General features: G+C 33.9%; 1 protein-coding gene across 1 annotated transcript in view; it reads right to left on the bottom strand.

Annotated features, from left to right (window-relative positions):
- Window positions 1–23,398, bottom strand: part of FER (FER tyrosine kinase) — a 434,848-nt gene that overhangs the window by 323,263 nt on the left and 88,187 nt on the right. The window contains 3 exon segments of the mRNA NM_001003141.1: window positions 10,641–10,760; window positions 11,330–11,467; window positions 14,085–14,268. Coding sequence (NP_001003141.1) covers window positions 10,641–10,760; window positions 11,330–11,467; window positions 14,085–14,268 — 442 coding nt within the window.

The raw sequence follows: 23,398 nt of genomic DNA on the forward strand, positions 1-23,398 counted from the left end.
TACACATACACACACATACATACGTGCCTATGCTTGTATATAGATTCTGGAAAGAAACATGAACTTTTTTTACCAATTACCACCAGAAGGTAGAAATGGGGTCTATAAAAAGAAGAGCTTTGATTTTCACTGTACACCCTTTTGTAAGATTTTATCCTCTGCAAACATTAGTTGGATTTTTTTAAAGACTTAATGTTACTTAAAGGTACAAAAAACAAAAACAATTATAGATAGTAACAAGTTGTCAGTACTCATACAATGACTTTTCTATCCTCAAACCATTGGACATCATTATCTAAATCTTACAGCACTCTTGTAAGAGAACTAACTTCCTAAAAAATTATATATTATAAACTTGCAATACTGTCACATTCGTCATGACATTTTGGTTAATTTAAAAAATAAATAAATAGAAAAGGGTTACAATGCCTGAGGTAATTTTTCTGGTATCTCTTTTTCTCTATTACAGCAACATAAATTGAAAAAATAAAACTTTTCTTATAATCTCTCTTAAAATATTATTGCAGCAGCATAGCAATTTATGGATGATCTTCTATACCATGACACAAATTTTTATTAGCTTTTCTCATGATTAAACAGAAGACAGCTCCTAAGTCAACCAGTTAAGAGTTCCTATTAAGTATATTTATATCCTAACACAAAACCTAATCCACCCCAACCAACAAATCCATCTGCCTTCTTCCATGTGATTTCTTTGTGTCCCTTATCAAAATATCTTTTTAACATGTCACCTGCCTTCTAATATTTTACAGATTTCTAAATCTTTCCGAGTCACTCATTCAAAAAGTATTCCCCTAATATAATCTAACATAATTGTAGTACATGATCAACCAAACATCAAACTTAAGCTAAGACTATAAATGAGAACAGCAAAAAGCAAATTTGAAAAAACCACAGTCCTGCTTAAAATGGAAGAGTATTGCATTATTTATCATCCCACTGATTGACAAAGTTGATTCAGTCTAATGGGTTAAATTGGTGTCATTCCCTACAACAGGAGTCATCAAACATTATCTGTAAAGGTCTGGAAAATAAATATTTTAGGCTTTGCCACCAAGAAGCAAAATCAAGGATATTATGTAGGTATTAATACAACAAAAGAGAAAACAAATACAAATATTTTATTGAAAAACCAAAAATAGGGCAGCCTCGGTGGCTCAGCGGTTTAGCACCTGCCTTCAGCCCAGGGCATTATCCTGGAGTCCCAGGATCGAGTCCCGCATCGGGCTCCCTGCAGGGAGCCTGCTTCTCCCTCTGCCTGTGTCTCTGCCCCTCTCTCTTTCTCTGTGTCTCATGAATAAATAAATAAAATCTTTAAAAAAAAAACCAAAAATATAATAATAACTAGGAACGATTCATTGTAACACCGGTGTATTAATGGGAAGGATAGAAATCTTTTTAAGTTAATAATTTTTCCCTTCAGTAGGGTTCAAAGTTAGTGCTCATCATCAAGAGCAATTATAAATTTTTGTTAAAGCCGATACATAATGAGATTTCATGTATTTCATCTTTGAAAGGATCTTTTCATACAGGTGGGTACTGCCAAATATAAATAACGGCCATAAGCAAATGAATCTAATTGAGTATATTTACTGCTTAGAAGACATTTATAAAATTATATTGCATGCTTTTTAGCATGTCATTACATTGCAGACTCACTGCTCCTGAGGGTTAGGTGGGAGCTCCTTACACAGTTGAATGGATTTTTGAAATGCCAAAGTATTTGCAGAGGTCCAAAATTCACTGCTACAAACGTAGTTTGAACTTAGAAAATACATCAGCTACAAATTTGGTGGGAATGGTAATCTTGCTTCATGTTTCAATGTTTGATGGCACAGCAAGTATATACAATAGCCTGATATTACCTAGGATTCAAGTAACAGTAGTTGTCATCTACATGACTTTACTACAGTATAAACCCTGCATATAAGCAGTGTACTATCTTGTAATTTTAGGTTGAATTCATTAGGAAAATATTTAAGTCTTTAGCACAAGCTAGTTTTTCCAAAGCTTTTGGAGTTCAGTGTTCAGTAACAGTGGTTGAGGGAAATTCTGATTATTTAGAAAAATTTCAGTCTTGGCTCCTGACCTCAAAAATGATTTAAAAAAACCAAAAAAAAAAAAAAAATCACAATAAAACTTTAGTATTCCAATTCATCAAAGCCCTATGTGATAGGGCAAGTGGGATATTCAATTTTAGTTTTTGATAAAAATTCATGGAATTGATGACGGTCAAGTCCATTAGTCCAAATGAAGGTCCTTACTGACATTATTAGTTTAAGAACACATGATTATATTCAAATATTTTTTCCATTAAGTACCTGCTGATGAAAAAAATACAGGGAATAATCATATTGTGTGAGCACCTAACATTTTCACAAGTTTTGTAAATTTCCTCAACTAAGTCTCTTTCTGATCCATGCATTTTTAACACCATCAGTTGGAATACCCCTTAAGAGATAACCACTTCAGTTTGTACTAAATTCGTGTTTTCTCAATCTCTTTGAAAATATTATTTTCTTTTCTGTTATTTGAGCCACGTAGACTATTCGTAGAGAGTAATTTAGTCACTTCAAACTTGGCATTGACTCCTCAAATAAACAACTGAGCAGTTTGGATCACACCTGCTGACTTACCAGGAGGCAGGGAAAACCACTTGAAATCATTTTTTTTTTTAATAAACTAATGATGTAGCCTCCCAATCTTCTCAACTCTTGAAGAGAATGTTCTCACTGAAAGGCTAATAGACATAAGCAAATGTATTTTCTCCAGACAGATTTCCTATTCCTTAGTTACTGCAGTAAAACACTAATGAATTCACCAGTGGTAAATGACTTTCCCTGTTCAGATAACAAATGAGCCACCCAGAAACTTACTTCAATCGCATCTTCATTTTTGTACTTTTTCTGAAGGAAGTCTGCTGTGATTAGGTATTCCGGTTTAAATGTTATCATTTTTCTGACCCGTGCTCTCCTGTGACCTTCTGACACTGAAATGGGTATTTAGACTGGTAATGTCAACGTACACTGTATCGTTTTAGCACAGCCTGAGTGCCACTGCACAATAAACACAGGAGTTTGCCATCTATTTCAATAACAAAATAATCCACACTCCACTGCGTCTTATCTTGATAAGCACTGAGTAATACATAGAATTGTTGAGTCACTATATTTTACACCTGAAACGAATATGACACTTCCATGTTAATTACACTGGAATTAAAATTTTTAAATTTTTTTAGAAATTTAAAAAGTGTAACGTTCAATATCTATTCCCTCTTTTTTGTTTTGACATGATAGGCATGGGCTGATAATATAAAGCATTAAAATCCTGTAGTACAGCAATATGTGTGGCACTCAAAATGCTATTGAGTTCTAAGTTTCACTGCGATCTGAAGTGCTCCAAGCAGCAATGGGAAGTAAAAGGAATGCCATATATGGTCTCTGTCACAAACGCTCAACTCTGTCATTGTAGCAAGAAATGACCCATAGACAAGAGGTAAATGAATGAGCATGGCTGTGTGCTAAATAAAACTTTATTTATGTACTCTGATGTTCAAACTTCATATAATCATTGTGTCAGAAAATATAGTACTTCTGTTGATTTTTTTTAAAACTTTTAAAAATGTAAACAGTAGTCTTAGCTCACAGACTGCACAGAAATAAGTAGCAAACTGGATTGGCCCAGAGACTGTAGTTTGCTAATTCATATCCCATTAAGTCCAAAAGAATTACTTTTCCACATAGATAGTTACCATTCTTCAATTAAGAAATCTTATTTAAAAAAAAAAAAAGAAATCTTATTTATATCCCAGTATAAAAGCTAAACACTTTAAATTTTGAAAAAGATGTATTAGGAAACACAAGGCTTGAGGTTGGGCGTTAATTTTGAATACAAGACTATTGCACACAATCTTTTGGAATTCAAATATTATGTCCTACCGATAAGTAATAATAATCTATAATAAAGAGACCTCATTTCAAACCAGAAACCAGAGTCAAAGAAGATGTAAATACACCATAACTCTTTTTTTTATTTAAATTCAATTTGCCAACATATAGTATAACACCCAGTGCTGATCCCATCAAGAGCCCTCCTCAAGTACCATAACTCTTTATCATTTTGCTAAAATTAACGAATATTTCTCTTTGGGCAGACATGTTAATGTTCATCTTATTTTGAAATAACCTGCTATTTTGAATTTGCCTTAAACTACTGATGTGCTTGTTCGTAACTCCATTTACCTTGCTTTAGGTTTGGCACAGATCACAAATGGATGATCTATTCTAAATGCCAAAACCAATGTAATGAATACTTACATATATTTCTCTAATGTTCAAATTTTTAGAGACCTGTCTTCAAATTATTCTGATGAGTTAAAATTACTGAGTCCCCAAGTTATTCAATTAAATAGTGATTAGGTGAGGAAATATTTGCATATATCATTTTAATAAACGGATGACTAAAATCAATAAAGTATAGTAACTATCCTAGCTTTGGAAAAGAATCTATTTCAAGATTTGGAAGAGTGATTCAAAACAGAGGCAGATGGGGGAAGGGTGATGAAGGGGAAGAAGAGAGACTGTAGATCACAGAGAAAAGGAAACAACCTCAGATTGCAGCTTGGAGGTAATAGAATCTAAATGTATGTGTGATAGGAAGTATACGGTCTCCAGTGTCCAGTGCTAGAAATTATCAGAGGCTGAGGAAGCAGCTCTCTACACATCATGATCTACAAGGCAAAAAAATTTCCAGTAAGTAGGGAAAACCAATCCTACAAATATTTGAGTTTAAATCTTCTATATATCCATACCTTTATAAATGTAACTGATACATATAATGAAAACGTGAGAAAATGCTTCAAGGCACATATTTAAATGGGTAAATGCAGGAACTTTGTCATTTGCTATTATTACAGCATTAGATTTCCATCAAGCCTCCTTTTGGATGTAAATACCAGTGGGTGATAATGTCAGAACCTCTTACATTTAGTTGAGAAAACTCTACATAATACCATAAGCAGGAACCAAGAATAGAAATTATTAAATTTATGAGTAAGTTTCTGTTAATAAAAATGAAAATTTGTATGCTACATTTAGGAATCAAAAAAAGAAGAAGAAGAAGAAGAAGAAGAAGAAGAAGAAGAAGAAGAAGAAGAAGAAGAAGAAGAAGAAGAAGAAGAAGGTTCCTCCTCCCCCCAATTAAAAGGCATCTTTTTATCAATAGCAAGTGAAAGATGTAACCATAGGGAAAGGACATCTACTTGACCTTCAAAGACCTTATAATTTAATGCTGACCCAGAAGTATGGCCGAGAAGAAAAAACAAAGCGTCAAAAGGGAATTCCAGGTAGTCTACTGTAAAAATGCTATTCTCCAGTGACACTATACAACACATTACAAAATTTAACAAAAAGGCATTCTTTAAACATGAAAGATAACATATTCAAGTAGAGCAGCAGTCCTTAGATGCCCTCTGAAAATTCACAGGAACCCACCCCCAGAAAGTAACACACACATTTCCACACATAATTTTACTGGGTTTATGATACAAATTTTCAGTCCTGTCCACACGTTAAAATCACCTGGAAAGTTTACAAAAAATCTCAATGCCTAGACCTTGCCTCACAAAACGTGATTTAACTGGTTTGGGTTAGGTTGCAGACATCAGAATATTTTAAAGCTCCTTCAGTGATCCTAACATAAAGCCAGAGATGATGACATCCACTATTCAAAAACTCCCTGAAATCTCTCCATAAAACCCTCTTCATTCACTTGCTCATTCAACAAAGATGTTAATTAATCATTTGCAACATCTGACATTTAACCAAAGATTCTGAAGAGTCCAAGAGAAATGTAGTCCAATTTTTCCTCTATTTCAGTCACTACTAATCAGCGTCTATCAGACTGCCAGTATGGCTTCTTGCATTATTAGAAAATTCTCCAGGAGTCAAATACTAATGATTCTCACTTTCAAACCAGTGTAACCTTTCACAAAGGACAGGGTCACCAGGTCACTTGAATAAACATAAACTAACGCAAGACAAACAAACAAAAAACGATTCCAAAGTTTTCCTATACTATTTCTGTTACAGCTCTTAAATGGTCTCAGGAAAAATGCATAACATGGGAAGGCACGGGCCATAAAATATTGGCATTTTCAAATAAAGCTTTTGAGAGTGTTCTATTCTAAAACTATATAGAGCAGTATTACTCGGGAACAAACGTTTAGTGAAAGGATAAGGAATGGACACGATGGGAGGAAAAACAAGTATTAATACTCTGAAGAGAGTCATGCTAACCAGTAAAAATGCAAAGATTGGAGAAATAAAACCACATTTATTTAACGTTATTATAAACATTGCCCCCAACAAGCTTCCCTATTCACCTCATCCATTCACCTCCATTCCAACATACCATCTACATATATATATATGTACTATTTTTTTAATTAATAGACTAATTCTCTAAATACTACTGCATACCTTGTTTTTGCTTTTTATCATATACTTTGGAGATCTTTCCATAAAGGCATATATACATATACACACACACACACACACACACATATATATACATAAACCTACATAAAAACCTAGTTTTTATTTAAAAACTACATAATGGAGAAAAACTGTGGCTATCGTATGGATATACCATAATTCAAACAATCTTTTACTGATAAATATTTAGGGCATTTCCAGTATTTTGCCAAAACAAAGGGACTGTTTTGACACCTTCATACTCCTTGCCCTCTACTCAAATTAATAGCGCATATACGAAAATGGGATTTCTCAGAAATCCACATATTGCAGATTATTAAAATCTACTATATTGTACACCTGAAACTAATATAACACTATGTTAACCAAAAGAAAAAAAATCTAACCTATGTATTTTGAAATTTTTTGTGTTTACTGAACTTAATTAATGAAAGAGACATAATATACCTTGTAACATAGTTTTCTTCTCATATTTAGGAACTAACAAAAAGTTTTCAGACCTCCGGTATCTCGAAAGGCCTGGGAGAAACTTAAGCATGGTGCTTGGAGTCCTCAATGTATAAAACACCTCAAGCAGTAATTAAAAGAACAACGAAAACCAATAACAATATAACTTGCTATGTGCCAGGGACTATCCTAAGTATTCTACATTTATTCATGTATGTAAGCTTTACAACAACATTATGAGTTGGGTGCCATTATTATTACCAATTTATATTTGAGGAAAATGACACTAAACGGACTAAGTAATCTGTCCAGTTTCACAGAGGTAATAAGCCATACTGTCAGGATTCAGAACCAGGCAACCCACCATGTTACGCTTGTACAGCTTGTACATATATATCTTTGCTTACCTATAGGCTAAAGTTCTAGAAGTAAAAGTTCTAATTCAAAGTGTATGAGCAGAGGATCCCTGGGTGGCTCAGCAGTTTGGTGCCTGCCTTTGGCCCAGGGCGCGATCCTGGAGTCCCGGGATCGAGTCCCACATCGGGCTCCCGGCATGGGGCCCGCTTCTGCCTGCTCCTGTGTGTCTGCCTCTCTCTCAATCTCTGTGTCTATCATGAATAAATAAATAAATAAATAAATAAATAAATAAATAAATAAATAAATAAATAATAAATCTTTAAAAAACAAAACAAAGTGTATGAGCATGTTGAATTCTGATGTATGTTGCAAAACTGTCCTTCAAAAAGCTCACACTAATTTACCTTTCTGCCAAGACTTTATAAGAGGGCTTTTTTCTCCGTAACCTCCATAACAGTGTGTATTATCAAGCTATTTCTTGCCAATCTGGTAGGTGGAATAGCTTCTTTTTAAAAAATGAGTATTTCTTTGTCATAGGACTATTGGTCATTCGTATTAATTTTTGCAAAGCTATCTGTTCATTTGCTTCATTCATTCTACTGGACATAATATTTCAACACATTCAACAACAAAATTAATAAATTAATGCCTCAAGAAAGAAATTAGTTGAACTTTAAAGCACAATTATGATGGTAAAAAGAAAGACTTTGCATCATATTAAATATGTGTGTGTGTGTGTGTGTGTGTGTATAAACACAAATTTTTAAATGGAATTACCTTAGATTATTTTACCAGTGCCAATCAACACTTTGAATAACTCATTTCTGGAATAAAATTCTTGAAGACAAACTGTTCTTTAAAACTTCTATCCTGATTTAGACACTGTTCAATGAAATGTAGCTAAAGTTTTGCCTCAGTAAGATATAAGCAATTAAATCTTCTATCACATTATCAAAGATTTATTACCTTAATTTATTATATTTTTGTTCATTGCTTCATCACCATAATTAAGAAATAATGATTTATGCGCATAACTAGTTTTGTTCTCATTATACGCTGGAAAGCAATAAAACAAATTATTCTTTGGTCACAAAATCTCTTATTTTACATAAGCTTATAACAGGTAGTTATTTTTAATTTTACCATATTATACTCCAGTATCTCTATGCTCATTCTTTCTTGGTGTTTATTAAAATAAATTTTAATAATTTGTTACATTTAGCATAAACACCTTAAAGGTATTAGCCCTTCCCTTGCAACTTTAAATATACAGTAAATATATTTTGATGAATAAATGAATACATTACTTGGGAACAATACAATGATTTTTAAGAAAAGAGGAGTAATTTATGTTATATTCCTTCACAAAGCAGGACAGGAATCAAAAAATGAAATTTCTCACTGCACATGAATTGAGAAACTATTTTGTGCCATGAATCCAACTCTATTGTTTGGAGCAGAGTTTCTCAACCTTGGCACTATGAACATTTTCACCAGATAATTCTTTGTTGTGCGTGGCTGTCCTATGCACTATAGGATATTTAGCACAAAACATGGCCTCTACCCACTACTTACCAGCACTACCTTCCCACCTAACAAAAATGTCTCCAGATATTAACAAGTGTTCCCTGGGGGGGAAAAAAAGTCACCTAGGGTGAAGACCACTGGTTTAAAGACAGCTAACATTACAAGAGTATACCTAAAACCAAAGTGGGACTTTAGTGAAGGACTTTGAAACCTGGAAACAGCTTCAAGAATCCCACTATGACTCCTAGAGAAATTCCTCCCTGATGCAGTGTACTCTCACCCCTCCCTTCCACTCCTCAACAGTCAATCCATCATAACTTTGAAGCCTTCATTTGCTCAGGTGATTTGACAAGCATCTGTTAGTTTTTCCAATCTCACCTGCCCAACTGTAAAGTTATTAAACCCCTTTCCAAGAGTTAGTCCCAGGATCCTACCACTCAGTAAATTATCTGTAACACTATGATATTACTGAACAATAGAAAGGAGATTGTTTAATTTTATCAGGTGGGGCCTTTCAGCCAAGTCTTTTGAGGTAAAGCACCAACAAGTCAGATGATATTATGTCCAATATGGAAGATAAAATGAGTCCATAATCTTTCCTAGCTGTGGTTCTGAACCAGAAGACAAATACCTATAGTGCTTAATAAAAGTTTGTGTTGCTGCTAAAAAAAAACAAAAAACAAAAAACAAAACAAAACAAAAAAACAAATCAAGGGAGGAGTTAAATATTTAAAAGCAGAATGCTGGGACGCCTGGGCACAGGCTCAGAGGCTGAGCGTCTGCCTTAGGCCCAGGGCATGATCCTGGAGTCCCAGGATTGAGTCCCGCATCGGGCTCCCTGAATGGAGTCTTCTCTCTCTGCCTGTGTCTCTGCCTCTCTCTCGGAGTCTCTCATGAATGAATAAATAAAATCTTAAAAAAAAAAAAGAAAAAAAAGAATGGTTTACCTATGTTTTCTATGTTTAAAAATATACTATTGGGATGCCTGGATGGCTCAGCCTTTGAGCATCTGCCTCTGGCTTGGGTCCTGATCCCGAAATCCGAGATCAAGTCCCACACTGGGCTCCATGCGGGGAGCCTGCTTGTGTCTCTGCCTGTGTCTCTGCCTCTCTCTGTGTCTCTCATGAATAAATAAATAATCTTTAAATAAAATAAATTAAATAAATAAATACTATTGATAGACTCTAATATTTGAAAAGGAGTAAAAACACATTAATATTTCTCAAAACTCCTTTAAAATATTAGGCAACAATAATAAGGTGAAGAATGAATTTATTTTAAGCCTCTATTAGAAGACATCCCTGCTTAAGGAGAAAAGAACCCAATTAAAAATCAAATTTTTGTACTCAACACTAATGACACCTGAGTCTCTTCTTTAACATTCAGGGTTCTCATTTCCAAAATGGTTCTGCCAAGAAGTTCTGAGTATTTAATGGGATATAAATAAATAAATAAACAAATAAATAAGTTTTGAAAAGAATGAACCATTATTCCAATATAAGATATTAGCAATAACTAGATAAATGAATATAACATCACATAGTATTTTGATTTTCAGAATTACCAAAATTAGTGATCACAATGAATAAAGCTAACATATTTCTCAAAACATTTCTTTCTGACCAAAAAACAACCAGTTCATTTTTATTTTTTTTAATTTATTTTTATTTTTTTTTTACCAGTTCACTTTTAATTTACTTTTCATTACTTGTAAAAAATAAAGATTGGAATTTTGAATCTGATAAATAATAACTCTAATATTTAAACTGTTCAGATTTTCTAAATACTTACATTACTTGCAAACTTTCTGCTGTTAAATTATTCCACATAATTTCATTTGCCTGAAGATTTTCATTTTCTTCTAGTAAGGAAGTATCAAACTCAATTTCTTGCTCTTTAGCAGCCGTTGTTCTAATAAAGCATGCCAAATAATTTTGATCAATATGAACATACTATTATAATATATCTTAGCGCACACGAAAGGCAGAATATTTATTATCCAAAATTATGTTTACAAAAGAGAGTAAATACAAATAAAATAAATCAAATTAAACCCCTGGCACCAAGATCTAGTCACATAACTTAAACCTTAATTTTATTTGTAGAATATGGATATTAACCTGTTTTGTTTCCTATCACAGTGGTAATAAGTGTGCCAGGATAAATGACTGATGCATCATAAATTTAATACACATATAAAATCATAGTATTGTCGTTATAAAAATGTTAAAAAATATGACTTCATGGATTAAATATAGGTGTAAGCAATGATATAGTAACAATGATAAATTTTTAAAGATAACTACATAAATTAGTTATCGTTGAAAAAGAACTTTAAAAATAATTAAAAGCAGACAAATTAATCAGTAATATATGTCCTAACAAACTCTTTAATATCTTATTTTAGTTAAATATTAATAGAGTAGAAAAAAGTAATACTGTCACAAATACTGAAAGAAGAATGAAAATAGTATACATACCTGTGAACATCTATGAAATTATTATATTCTGTGCTAGGGTCTATCTGTTCAACTGACATTTGAATCTCTTTATGGACATTCACTATTTCCTCTGTAACGAGACTGGTTATCTGGCTGTATTCATCAAATATACCTTTTCTGAAAACAAAAACAAAATTTTACGTTTTTTAGTATTCAAGGGAAACACAGGCCCAGAAAGGATTGAGAACATACGAAATGTCATACCAATATTTACAGATGGTGATTTCATGCACCACCTTACTTCATATACCTGGATAGTAAAGGGATTACACAAATGCACGTGTTAACAATTTACATCTGATAGAATCATTGCAAGTGATCTAGAATATGACATTACCTTCTCCACATGTATCTGACAGGTCCAAAATGTTGGATCAGGTTGGTCACTTTCTATTTCTAAATACTGGCATAGAAATGTTCAATTCCATCACCCGAAACTGTGGATTGACTCCAGTCTCTTTGGGGTTTCTCTCCTGTGGCTGCTAGTGCCTCAAAAGCCCTACCTCTGGTTTTTCTCTTGTTCCTGGGCCTCGGCTCTTTTCTGTACACTTAATTATAGAGTTCAACTGGTTGTGTACCTTCGATGACATCTAGATCTCTTCTCCTGACCTCCAGTCAGCAGGAAAAATGTCATCATAAAAGTATTAGCTTTACCAGTGAATACAAAACGAAAAACTATTCTGTAGCAAAGACCCGATCTCCCTTTTAAGAATGCTATGCTGTAAAGATATGCCATTGGTCAAGAGTGCCCTCTACAAGTGTGGACAGACAAGCTTATCCTGCCTTTTCCCAAATAAATATAAGGCATAGTTTGCCTTTCTTTTTCAAAATCATCAGTCGTAAAAATTTAGTACTTACAAAATCTCTCTTATTTAGTATTTTCCCAATAGCCAAATGCTGTTTGGGTAAAAAAAAAAAAAAAAAAAAAAAAAAAATTTAACTGCTTTAGGCAATGCTAGTTTGAAATGATTACAGAAATCACCTGACAAAATTTGAAGAAAAGGGGAAGACAGAGAAATTTAAAACCAATTTAGCAAATATCCCTGGGGTTTTGACCACAGAGGTAAAAGTGCTGAATGATATTAACGTAAATGACTCCATCTAGATAACCCTCATAAAGCAATGCCATAATGTGATGTAGAGACGATTATTATCCACCTTTAAGACAGATGGAATTTTAAAAAAGGAATTCTCCTAATGCTGTTGTATAAATGTGACATGGAATTCAATTTCAGTGAAATCATCATGCTTGGATATTTTAGATCTAAAATAATTCATTGTGAAAGATAATATGCTATAGAAAACTACCATGTCTCAAAAAGACATCTATTGATGATTAATATGCCCTTATTGATGATTCATGTGAAGAGTTTGAAAAAATACTCATGAAATCAGAGTAGGGAAGGAAGTATTTCTGAATCAACAATATATAATTTAAAGTAGACATAACTATGGGGCTCCTGTGTGACTCAGACTGTTAAGCATCTGACTCCTTGATTTCAACTCAGGTCATGATCTCAGGGTCATGAGATGGAGCTCTCATCTGCGACCCCTGCTCCACCATGTACTTGCACACTCTCTCTCTAAATAAACTTTTAAAAATTAAAAAAATAAAGTACACATATCTAAATCCATAGATTAAATATTTTAGGGAGATATTTTACTATTTTATCACTACCATTAAAAGTTTACATATTCAAGTCAACTAAAAACACTTTTTCATCTTTTTACTGAGAAAATGGGAGATCACCTAAACCATCTAACAAGGCAGATGAAGTCTGCCGAAGGGTGGCTTATCCTTTTGTAGTCTTGTATTGATACCTCCGGTTAACGTGTACCTTTGATGTATTGCCCAAAGTATATTGTTAGCTCCTTGAAGGCAAAAATCATGGCCAAATCACAGACTGTGTTTTGCATACTGTAGAATGTCAATAAACATTTGTTGATTTTACTCTCATACAATAAGCCGGCAAAGAAAACTTCAAAAAATTATTTTCTTTAATGGAGCTATAGGGCATAAGGGTAAGTGTTTAAGTCTGTCAGAGAAAGACAAATACCCTATGTTTTCACTCACATATGGAATTTAAGAAACAACAAATACAATGAGCAATGAGGAAAAAGAGGGAGAGAGAGAGAGAAACCAAGAAAGAGAGACTCTAATTTAGAGAACAAACTGATGGTTACAGGAGGGGAGGTGGGTGGGGTGACAGGTGAAATAGATAAATGGGATCAACAGTACACTTATCATGATGAGCACAGAGTAACGTATAGAATTGCTGAGTCACAACATTGTGCACCTGAAACCTACATCACACTGTATGTTAACTTAGACTGGAATTAAAATTTAAAACTTTAAAAAATTATTTCCTTTGGACTTCTTAGTTGCTCAATACTTAAACACTCAACCCTCTGAAGATAGATATTCACTTCTTAACACCTGTCAATTAATGAATTTTTTTTTTTTTTACCTAAATTTCCAGCTAATGGGAGTAGAACAAAAACATACAAAAAGAAGGACCATTCTTAGGGCTAGCTAGAAGTTCTAAGAGATGATAATAAAATGAATGTATACCAGAAGTGAAAATCAAGAAGGATCAAGGTAAAACAGATCTGAAAAACACACTGGGCTCACAAAACGCAGACAACTCTTATCCGAAAACTTACCCGGGAGAGAGAATAACATTAAAATCATTTCAGGAAGGGGATTTTATGCCAAATAGGAAATGTATCTTACAGTGCTTTTATCATTTCTTCTTGCATCTTCTGAAGAGAGTCCAGAAGCAAAGGAAGTGTGGTGTCATAATACTGATTCTGATGAAGCTGTGCCCCTTTCAGTGCCAATACATACTGATTATGCAATACATGAAGTTTCATTGTCGCTTTGTCATATCGTTCCTTGGCCTTTTCGGTTTCTTTCCCTGGAGAAGACATTGAAGAAAGTTAATGAAGAGATAAAGAGGCTTTATCCTAACTATATGCAACCTGAGTGACTACTATTTTATATTTCACACATTTTATGAAGAATCAACAAAATTTTATTGGACATAAATGATATGCTCAGCTTTATGCAAAGTACCACTTATTTGCCAGTCCTGTGCACACAGGCTGCTATGAAGGAGGCATATATTACAGTAAATGTTTGATAGTTAATGGATACTTTTGTAATAAAATTTTACAGAAAAATGATTCTTATCTTTAAGAAGCTCACACCAAACTGGACAACAATGTACATGAAACTGTGTAACTAAGAAAACATGAAAACTTGTAAATAATGTTAAATTTTGAGGCCTGTATTTGAGGGATCAATAAAGACCACGGGAGCAAGGAGGCTTTGTAGAAAAACCAAACATGGGGTATGTACAGGAAGGTAAAAGAAAGACAGAATGGACAATAATCCCTCCCTCTCACCCTCTCTTTCTGCCTTTCTGCCTTTGATTCGATGAATAGTATTAACTCATCACCACCAGGAACTGTGCTAAACATTAGGAATTCAGTACCTAGCAAAACCAAGTCCTCGATAGAGCCCCTGGTCTGGTAAATTGGAATACTGAGTGAAAATATGGAGATAATAAACAAAATTCCATAGGCAGGCAAAGAAATAAGCTCAAAGAGAGGAAGTTTTAAGGAAGTGAAAGAACTGTGTCTGTAGAGGCAGGGCAATTTTAGGTTGTAAATGACCTGAAAATCAAGCAGAGAATTTAAATTTGACATGGGAGATGTCCAGGAGATATTGACAATACTATGAACTAAAATTTTGTGTGTACCTCCACTAAAATCATTCAGAAAATATTTACAGATTAACAATATAAATGACTATATAAATAAAATTTTTAAGCAGATCTTCAATTTTCAGTGCCAACTGAATATTTCTTGTCAATTATTTGGATCTAAGGAATAAACTTTTCAAAATATTTATTAATTTTTGCCCTCTTTTCCAAGGAGAATCCTCTAAAAGTAGATCTATGTTGAGAATTTTTGATGCCACAGGCTCTTATCTGCTGCCCCTCATCTCAATATTCCTGATAGGTAGGAGTTGGAAAAGCATTCCCTGTTGGAGAATGTCTCTAGCTCAGAGCCAAAAGCAGAGAAAAAGTCAGTGTTTTTGTGGAGAGAGGAAACCTCAGACCCTCCAAAGTGCACAGACAGGCAGGGCAGCAGAATGAGAACAGTTCCCTTGCCTTTCTCATCTCCCCTCCAATTCTCAAGCAGAGGAACCACATCTAGCTGGTGGAAAAGGAAATCTTTCCAGCATGCTGGAAGCTGGAAATTCTACTGGTTCCAAGTACTAGAACTACCACTGAATTCTTGCACACGATTATTTCACGGAGCTTAATCTCTAGCCATTCCTGCACATGGGGATACTATTAATTACCCAAGTCATTTGAAATTGCTACCCTAGATGATTTATTTTGCTTTATAAAATAAATAACTTCTCAAGGAGAAAATATTTGAATCACCAGAGTATCTTTCCTAACCCTTCTCACTGCTGTTTGGAAACAGGTTCTAACACCAGACTGAGGGGGTGGAAGTAAATATATTTACTCAGTTCTGATCTGAAAGGATCAGAAAAAAACAACATGAGCCACTAAAGAAGATTTTTCTCACTTTTTGACTACAAATCACAAGATAATATATATTACGTCATGAGCCAAAGCCATATACATTTTTAAATATGTAATTGAAATAAATTCATGACATAACTCTTCCCCTTACTATGAAGGATGCCCTGTGATTTTTTAAAAATTCTATTTGAATTTTTCATTTTTTTTAAATCTTCACTGAAAAAAACAATACATTTTTTTGCCTCAGTTAATATAAATCCCTAGAGAAATTTTCCCTCACACTGTATGGCATTAGGGATAATCTTTTTAACTTCACAATTAACAAATCACTTCAATAATACTAATCATGAATGATTTTTAAGATTCTCAGAAATACATTCTCCTACATGTTCAATCACCATGATAGTTTTTTTTCATAGAATACTATCCATATTGCTGGGCAGCACCAGTGGCTCAGGAGGTTTAGCACCGTCTTCAGCCCGGGGTGTGATCCTGGAGACCTGGGATCGAATCCCACATCAGGCTCCCGGTGCATGGAGCCTGCTTCTCCCTCTGCCTGTGTCTCTGCCCCTCTCTCTCTCTCTCTCTCTCTGTGCGTGTGTGTGTGTCTCTCATGAATAAATAAATAAAATCTTTAAAAAAAAAAAAAAGAATACTATCCATATTGCTACTTGGCATCCTTCTTCCAAAAATAAATCTCAAAAAATGTCCCCAAGAGTCAATGCAATGATGCATCTATGGCCAGCCACTAAAGCAACAACCTTTTTTTCTCCCTATCCACATAAGTCCGGATGAGACTCCTATATGAAGCTAATATCCAAGAGCCAAAGTGCATACCTAACCAAATTGGAATGAATTTTCTTGGCTGGGAGCTAAGTCACATTAATGTCTGAATCAGAGCAAAAAGTCCACAAACACCTGCTGCAGAAGCTGCCAAAGAGAGCCCTTTCTAAGGCCCTTGCTTTTGTGTTCTTTTTAAAATTTCATTTATCATTTTAAAGCTAGTTTATAGATACATTACTTAAAATTCAGCAAAAGTTTTTTCTTTAATTCAGCAAATTCTAACAAGAGTTCAAAAAGTTATATACAATTACACAAATTGATTCCAAATAGTAAAGTTTTCCAGGGTCTACACTGATAATAAGAAAATAAGGCAAGCATTTACCAAGCAAGAACATTTAAGTACTGTATTCTAATTTGTTAATTTTTATTGTAAACTCAAAAAGGATTAACTATAGTAAATTCAATTAATTCCATATGTAATGTCTTTTTTAAAAATATTACTTTTTATATGAATTCTATTATTCCTAATTAGTTACTTGGGTTTTTTAGTATAACTTCAGGAGTCAAGCTCTGCATACAAACATTTTCATAGAGACATTTAAACCACCCATCTGTCCTCCTATTTGCACAGATTTTTAAACTGCACACTGCCCATCTGTCTTTCTAACTAGTGAAAAATGATGCACTAAATATGCAATACTCAGCTAAGATTTTGTAATCTAAAATAACATTTAAAAAGTTAAGAATTTTAAAAAAAAAGTTAAGAATTTCTGATTTCTCTTTCTTTATCATATCTAAAATACGATAAACAATCCGAAAAAGACTGTTACAATCAAACCTAATTATCAATAGCTTAACAGCAGTCATTAACATGATTTAGAAAAAATTAAATGCCTTTGAAAACATCCAAGGCAAAATCCATTACATTAAAATGCTACTGTTACTAATAAAGTATTTAAAAAGAGCTTTGGGTTTAAAACTGAATTTAGGGGTATGTCTAAGTAGGTTTTTGGTTTGTTCGCTTTTGTACTCTTTAGCTAGCTCACATACACTTATGCGTTTTGTTATGTGGTGTACTTGTGCATGAACATGATCTATTAACCTATCTATATCTCCCTCCCATGCTCCCTCCCCTGTAAAAACGAACAAAAAGTTTCAAAAACATGCTTATTTGCCATGATTTTAAACAGGATTCTATTATATTTTTTCCTGATTTGCTTTAATATAATTACTTAGGTCCCACAGAAACTATATAAGAAAATTCAAGAAATAGTAATCCTCTGTGAAAACCAAAGTTCCAAATAAATTTGTTTTCAATTCCATTCACTTACTAAAATGTGTTGCAAAAACTACCTAACATGATTCTTGCCACATAGCATCTTGGTGCAGAATATTTCACATCAGTATTACTCTTTCTTAACTTTTAAATAACTACATTCGAGCTTAAAATTAATGTGAAGTGTGCAGAGCAAGTAACTTTTTATTGACAGAAACTGAATCATACCTCTGTTGCCATATGATGCTTAAAAAAAAAAATGATGAGAGGCACTGAGGCAGGGCATGAAGCTGTCCTATATGTCAATTAACAGGGAGGATAAAGTCCAATTTTCCTCCTCCACATAATGAATTTCACAAAGAGACTGAATTATAATTCTTTGCCACCACTTGTTGACAAATCTGTTTAATGTTTGTAATAACAGAGTGTATATACAACATGTCATGCCATAAACAATGTTATGAAGCTAGCTAAACTCAATTATGCAAGTTTGACATTTACAAGAGACAGGCAAGACTACTCATTAAACTAGTCTAGAAAGTCAAGTATTTTTTATTATAAACTTCAGAAGTGTTTACCATTTGTTAAATATTATGATGGAAAGCCTCCTGATAATAAATGAGAAGCGATTATTTTCGAAAAGCAAATGCCTGCAAGTAGACTCTGCTTTCATTTGGGTTACTAAACAGCCTACCACCTTACATTTTTCCTTCCTTTCAAAACATTCCTCCTCAACTATACAATTTCTGCTTACTACTCTGAATAAGAAAACAATGAACAAGAATTAATCCTAACTTATGAGTGACGGGGCAAATGCCCACATACGTTTTTTCACATGGAAGTTAAAATTCAAGTATGACACGTGGGAACAATCAATGAGCTACCCATTTTACTCAATGCTATTCAGACAAAAGCAAAGTCAAGAAGTCAGTTTTTCTCTCAGCTCCTTTGATTAGCTGTGCAACCCAAACAAGTCTTATAATTAAATTTTAGTTTCTAATTTCCCGTCCCGGGAGTTAAATAATCTGCCCTTAACAATTCATTGGGTTATGATGAAGACTGAATGGCAAACCATCAAAATACAACACCAAAGGCACAGAATTTGGAGAGATGGTAAAAAAATCTTTGGATCAGATACTCCTATAAAGCACTAAAAAATACTATAAGTATATCCACACTGTGCTACTTTTAATAAATTTCCCAGCATAAGAACAACTGATATATCAGTCCAGAAATATTTACTAGACATGTGTTAGGTCTCTAAACTGTTTAAGTAACTAAAAACAGTGGTATTTTATTTAAAAATTGAACAAAATACCTTTAAAGAGTAGGCTCTCTAACTCTGTGCAATATCATTTCCTTATATACAGTGATTGCTAGATTCAACTGACCAATAATCTTTCAAAAACCTAGAAATTGAATGGTATACAATACTCAAATCTATATTCTATAATATAACAAAGCTGTGAAGGGGAGGATTCCAGGTAGCTGGGATGAAGTAACAGCATAATTCTGAATTTCCCACATAGCATCTGAACAAAAAGAAAAATAAATAAATCTACATCCTCAGCATAATAGGCAGAGAATGTCCAAATTTTAAATTTTCTGTGAGTAGAAAATTAAACACCAAATCTCTGCAAAAGATCTCTCACCCTCCCATTGCAAGCCTCCATGGACACCAAGGGCTGTTCAGAAAAAAAGAAGAAAAACAGAGAAAGAAAAAGAGAAAACCTAGCAGTGTGCTTAAGACTGATCTAAAACCATTATCGGGGCACCTGGTTGGCTCATTTGGTTAAGCATCTGCCTTTGACTCAGATCATGATGCCAGGATCCTGGGATGGAGCCCAGAGTCAGGGTCTCTGCTCAGCAGGGAGTCTGCTTCTCCCTCTGCCCCTCCCTCTTGCTTCTGATCGATCTCTCTCTCTCTCTCTCTCTCTCTCTCTCGGCTTTCTTTCTCCCAAATAAAGAAATAAAATCTTAAAAAAAAAATAAAGCCATTATCAGAAGAACAAAGTTCATTGTACATGTGAAAATACTGGAAAAGCATAATGGTCAACCACAGAATTGACTGCAAGAAATGAACTAAAAAAAGGGCATGTGATAGGCAAACGAAACAGTCTTATAAAGGTAACACGCCAGGGGGCAAATGTTTAAAATGAAGAAACTTTGGAAACTGTGTAGGAAAAAAAGAAGTGAGAGAAAAAATAAATCCTACAGAAAAAAAAAAAAGAAAGAGAAATATATTAGAATAGAATAGAATAAAAAAGACACATCAATCTTTGTCAAGAGCATGAAGAGTACAAGATTTTACTCTACATGTGAGCTAACAAATTAGCCGCCTCAACTTCATGGACATGGGCAGAAGACACAAGTCTCCTGGGACAGAGACAAAGGACAGTTTATTTCTCATAGCAGTATCAGTAGCTAGGGTATCATCATTAGTCAGTGGGGGGAAACATGTTATACCAGGTCAAATGAAAACCAACAAGGTTAGTAGAAAATATATGTATCATGAATAACAGATAAAGATATATTCTTAAAATTTAAGGAGAAAAAGACCAAAAAGTTGAAAGAAAAAAATGGGCAAAAGACAACTCACAGAAACAAAAAATACTTTAAAATGCGACATTAAGCATATAAAAAGATGGTCAACCTCACTCATAATAAAAGAAATGCCAGCTAAAACCATGAGATGTTATTTTTTTTACCTAGCAAATTGGCATACTAGCAACTGTGTAGAGAAACTGGTACTCTGACACAATTCTGATAGGAATGCAGATTGGAACAATCTTTATAGAAGGTATAAACTACAAATACATTTACCTTTTACAACTACAATCACAGACTTCTAGAAATTTATGCTTAGGACATTTCTCCAATGATAAAAAACAACAACCCACACGCACAGGGTTATTCATGGTAGTAGTGTATCTAATTGGAAAAATTAGAAAAAATTCTATGTCCATATACAGGAAGCACTTGAATAAACTTAAAATGAAGTGCTACGCAATAGTTAAAAAAGAATGAGAAATAAAGCTACAAACTGAAGTATTGTTATTTTTAGGGCACAATGTCAAGTAGAAAAGCAAAGTGAAAAAATATAATAGTTTTTGTGTAAGAAAGAGAAATAATTAAAGAAAATATAGTTCTCTAAGTATATAGTTTTATACAGTTCTGACTTTTGGAATCATTAATGTTTAACCATTAATGAAACAAGTAAACAAAAGCAGTAAGAATAAGAGAGGAGAAAACAACTAAAAATGGGATAGAACAGAAACAAATGAATCAACCCTTATTTCCAGTGAATAATGTAATCACAATGAAAGGAGTGAGGAAGAAATGAATTAATATAAACAGATATAGAAATTAGGCATAGATATACTTGTGTGCATGTTTGTATAAACATTTACTTATTTTTCATTTCTGTCCAGTGAGAGGATCTAGATAGAACAAAGACACCCCAGTAGCAATGAACACACCCAGTGTCCAAATAATGGTTTCTAAATACTAAACGGAAGACCATTAAAAGGAACTGTGGTTCCTTAGAGACATGGAGCAGAATCTAGAGCATGGAAAGTACAAGATAAGCCAGAAAATAAGTGTTCAATGAATGACAGGAACACATCAAAAGGACAGAGGAGTCACTTTCAGTTTCTCTCACATACAGAGAAAGAAAAGATAAAATAAATGTGGCAAAATATTAATATCTGGGGAACATGAGTGAACGGTATATGGGTATTCTTTGTATTATTTTTTCAATATTTCAGTAAGTTGAAACAATGTCAAAAATAAAGGTTAAAAATTGAAAGCTGTGTTGCTAATGAAATAAGTCAATCAGAGAAAGATAATTATCATGTGATCTATCTCCTATGTGGAATTTAAGAAATAAAACAGAGGATCATAGGGGAAGAGAGGAAAAAATAAAACAAGATGAAATCAGAGGAAGACAAATCATAAGAGACTCTTAATCACAGGAAACAAAAAGAAGGTCACTGGAGGAGCTATAGGTGAGGGGATGGGGTAACTGGGGGATGAACATTAAGGAGGGCACATGATGTGATGAGCACTGAGTGTTATATAAGTCTGATGAATCACTGACCTCTACCTCTGAACCCAATAATACATTATACGTTAATTAATTGAATTTAAATTTTAAATTTTTTTTTAATTTTTTTTTTTTTTTTATGATAGTCACAGAGAGAGAGAGAGAGGAGAGAGAGGCAGAGACACAGGCAGAGGGAGAAGCAGGCTCCATGCACCGGGAGCCTGATGTGGGATTCGATCCCGGGTCTCCAGGATCGTGCCCTGGGCCAAAGGCAGGCGCTAAACCGCTGCGCCACCCAGGGATCCCTGAATTTAAATTTTAAAAAAAATTTTAAATCAAAAGCTGTGGAAATCTGATAAAAAATCAAAAGCATCTGAATATTCATTAAGTCTAAAAAATTGGAGTTAGTCTACAGATGAAACATCTCAATGATTTGTTCTTTAAATATCAAAATTCTTACTTCCCAAAAGAAAAAAGAAAATTTAGTTTCAAAATGTGTTTCAAAGCAGGTATGTTTCCACACTAAGCAGTATTAGTACACAAAGCTAGCCAGAATAAAAAACAAACAAAAAACAAAACTATCATTCTACTTTATAAGACTAGTCAAGTGTGTGGAATAACAATGTCTCCAGCAAATGAAAGGCTTTTATCCTGTAAATCTTTAAAGGATGCTCTGTGAGGGACAGTCTTTGCCTTAAAGATGCTTGACAAGAAATTTAAAACAATGGCTCACAAAACAGTCATAATAATGTTAGGATATAATTATGGAGGAAGAAGTGTAGAGATCACCATTTATTTAGCATGAATAGCCAACCAGTAAGTGACCTCAAACTGAATAATGTGCTATAACACACAACATTATCTAGTAAGTTGGTGAATACCTTTAATTAAGGGGATTAAAAGCTGCAGGATATACAAAAAATATGTAGAAGATATTTTTCTGCCTCTGGAGAAAAAAAAATAGGTAATGGGGTATAGAAAACTCTTCACTGTACACTTACTGGTTTATATCTTATGATTTTTTTTGTTTGTTTGTTTGTTTGTTTTTATCTTATGATTTTGAATTTGGAATCACATAAGTGTGAAGAGGGAGCCCAAGAATCCCATTAAGAATAAAAAAGTAGGGATGCCTGAGGGCTCAGTGGTTGAGCTGCTTCAGCTCAGGGCGTGACCCTGGGGTCCTGGGATCAAGTCCCACGTCAGGCTCCCCACAGGGAGCCTGCTTCTCCCTCTGCCTGTGTCTCTGCCTCTGTGTCTCTCATGAATAAATAAAATTAAAAAAAAAAAATCTCAAGAAAACCAACAAGCTCTAAGCAGCCTATCTACCCTCTACCCTCTCCCCTGTATAAAGGGGCATTCAGGCTTTTCTCTTAGGCTATGAC

The sequence above is a fragment of the Canis lupus genome, chromosome 3 (genome assembly GCF_011100685.1).
Source record: "Canis lupus familiaris isolate Mischka breed German Shepherd chromosome 3, alternate assembly UU_Cfam_GSD_1.0, whole genome shotgun sequence".
NCBI lineage: Eukaryota > Metazoa > Chordata > Mammalia > Carnivora > Canidae > Canis > Canis lupus.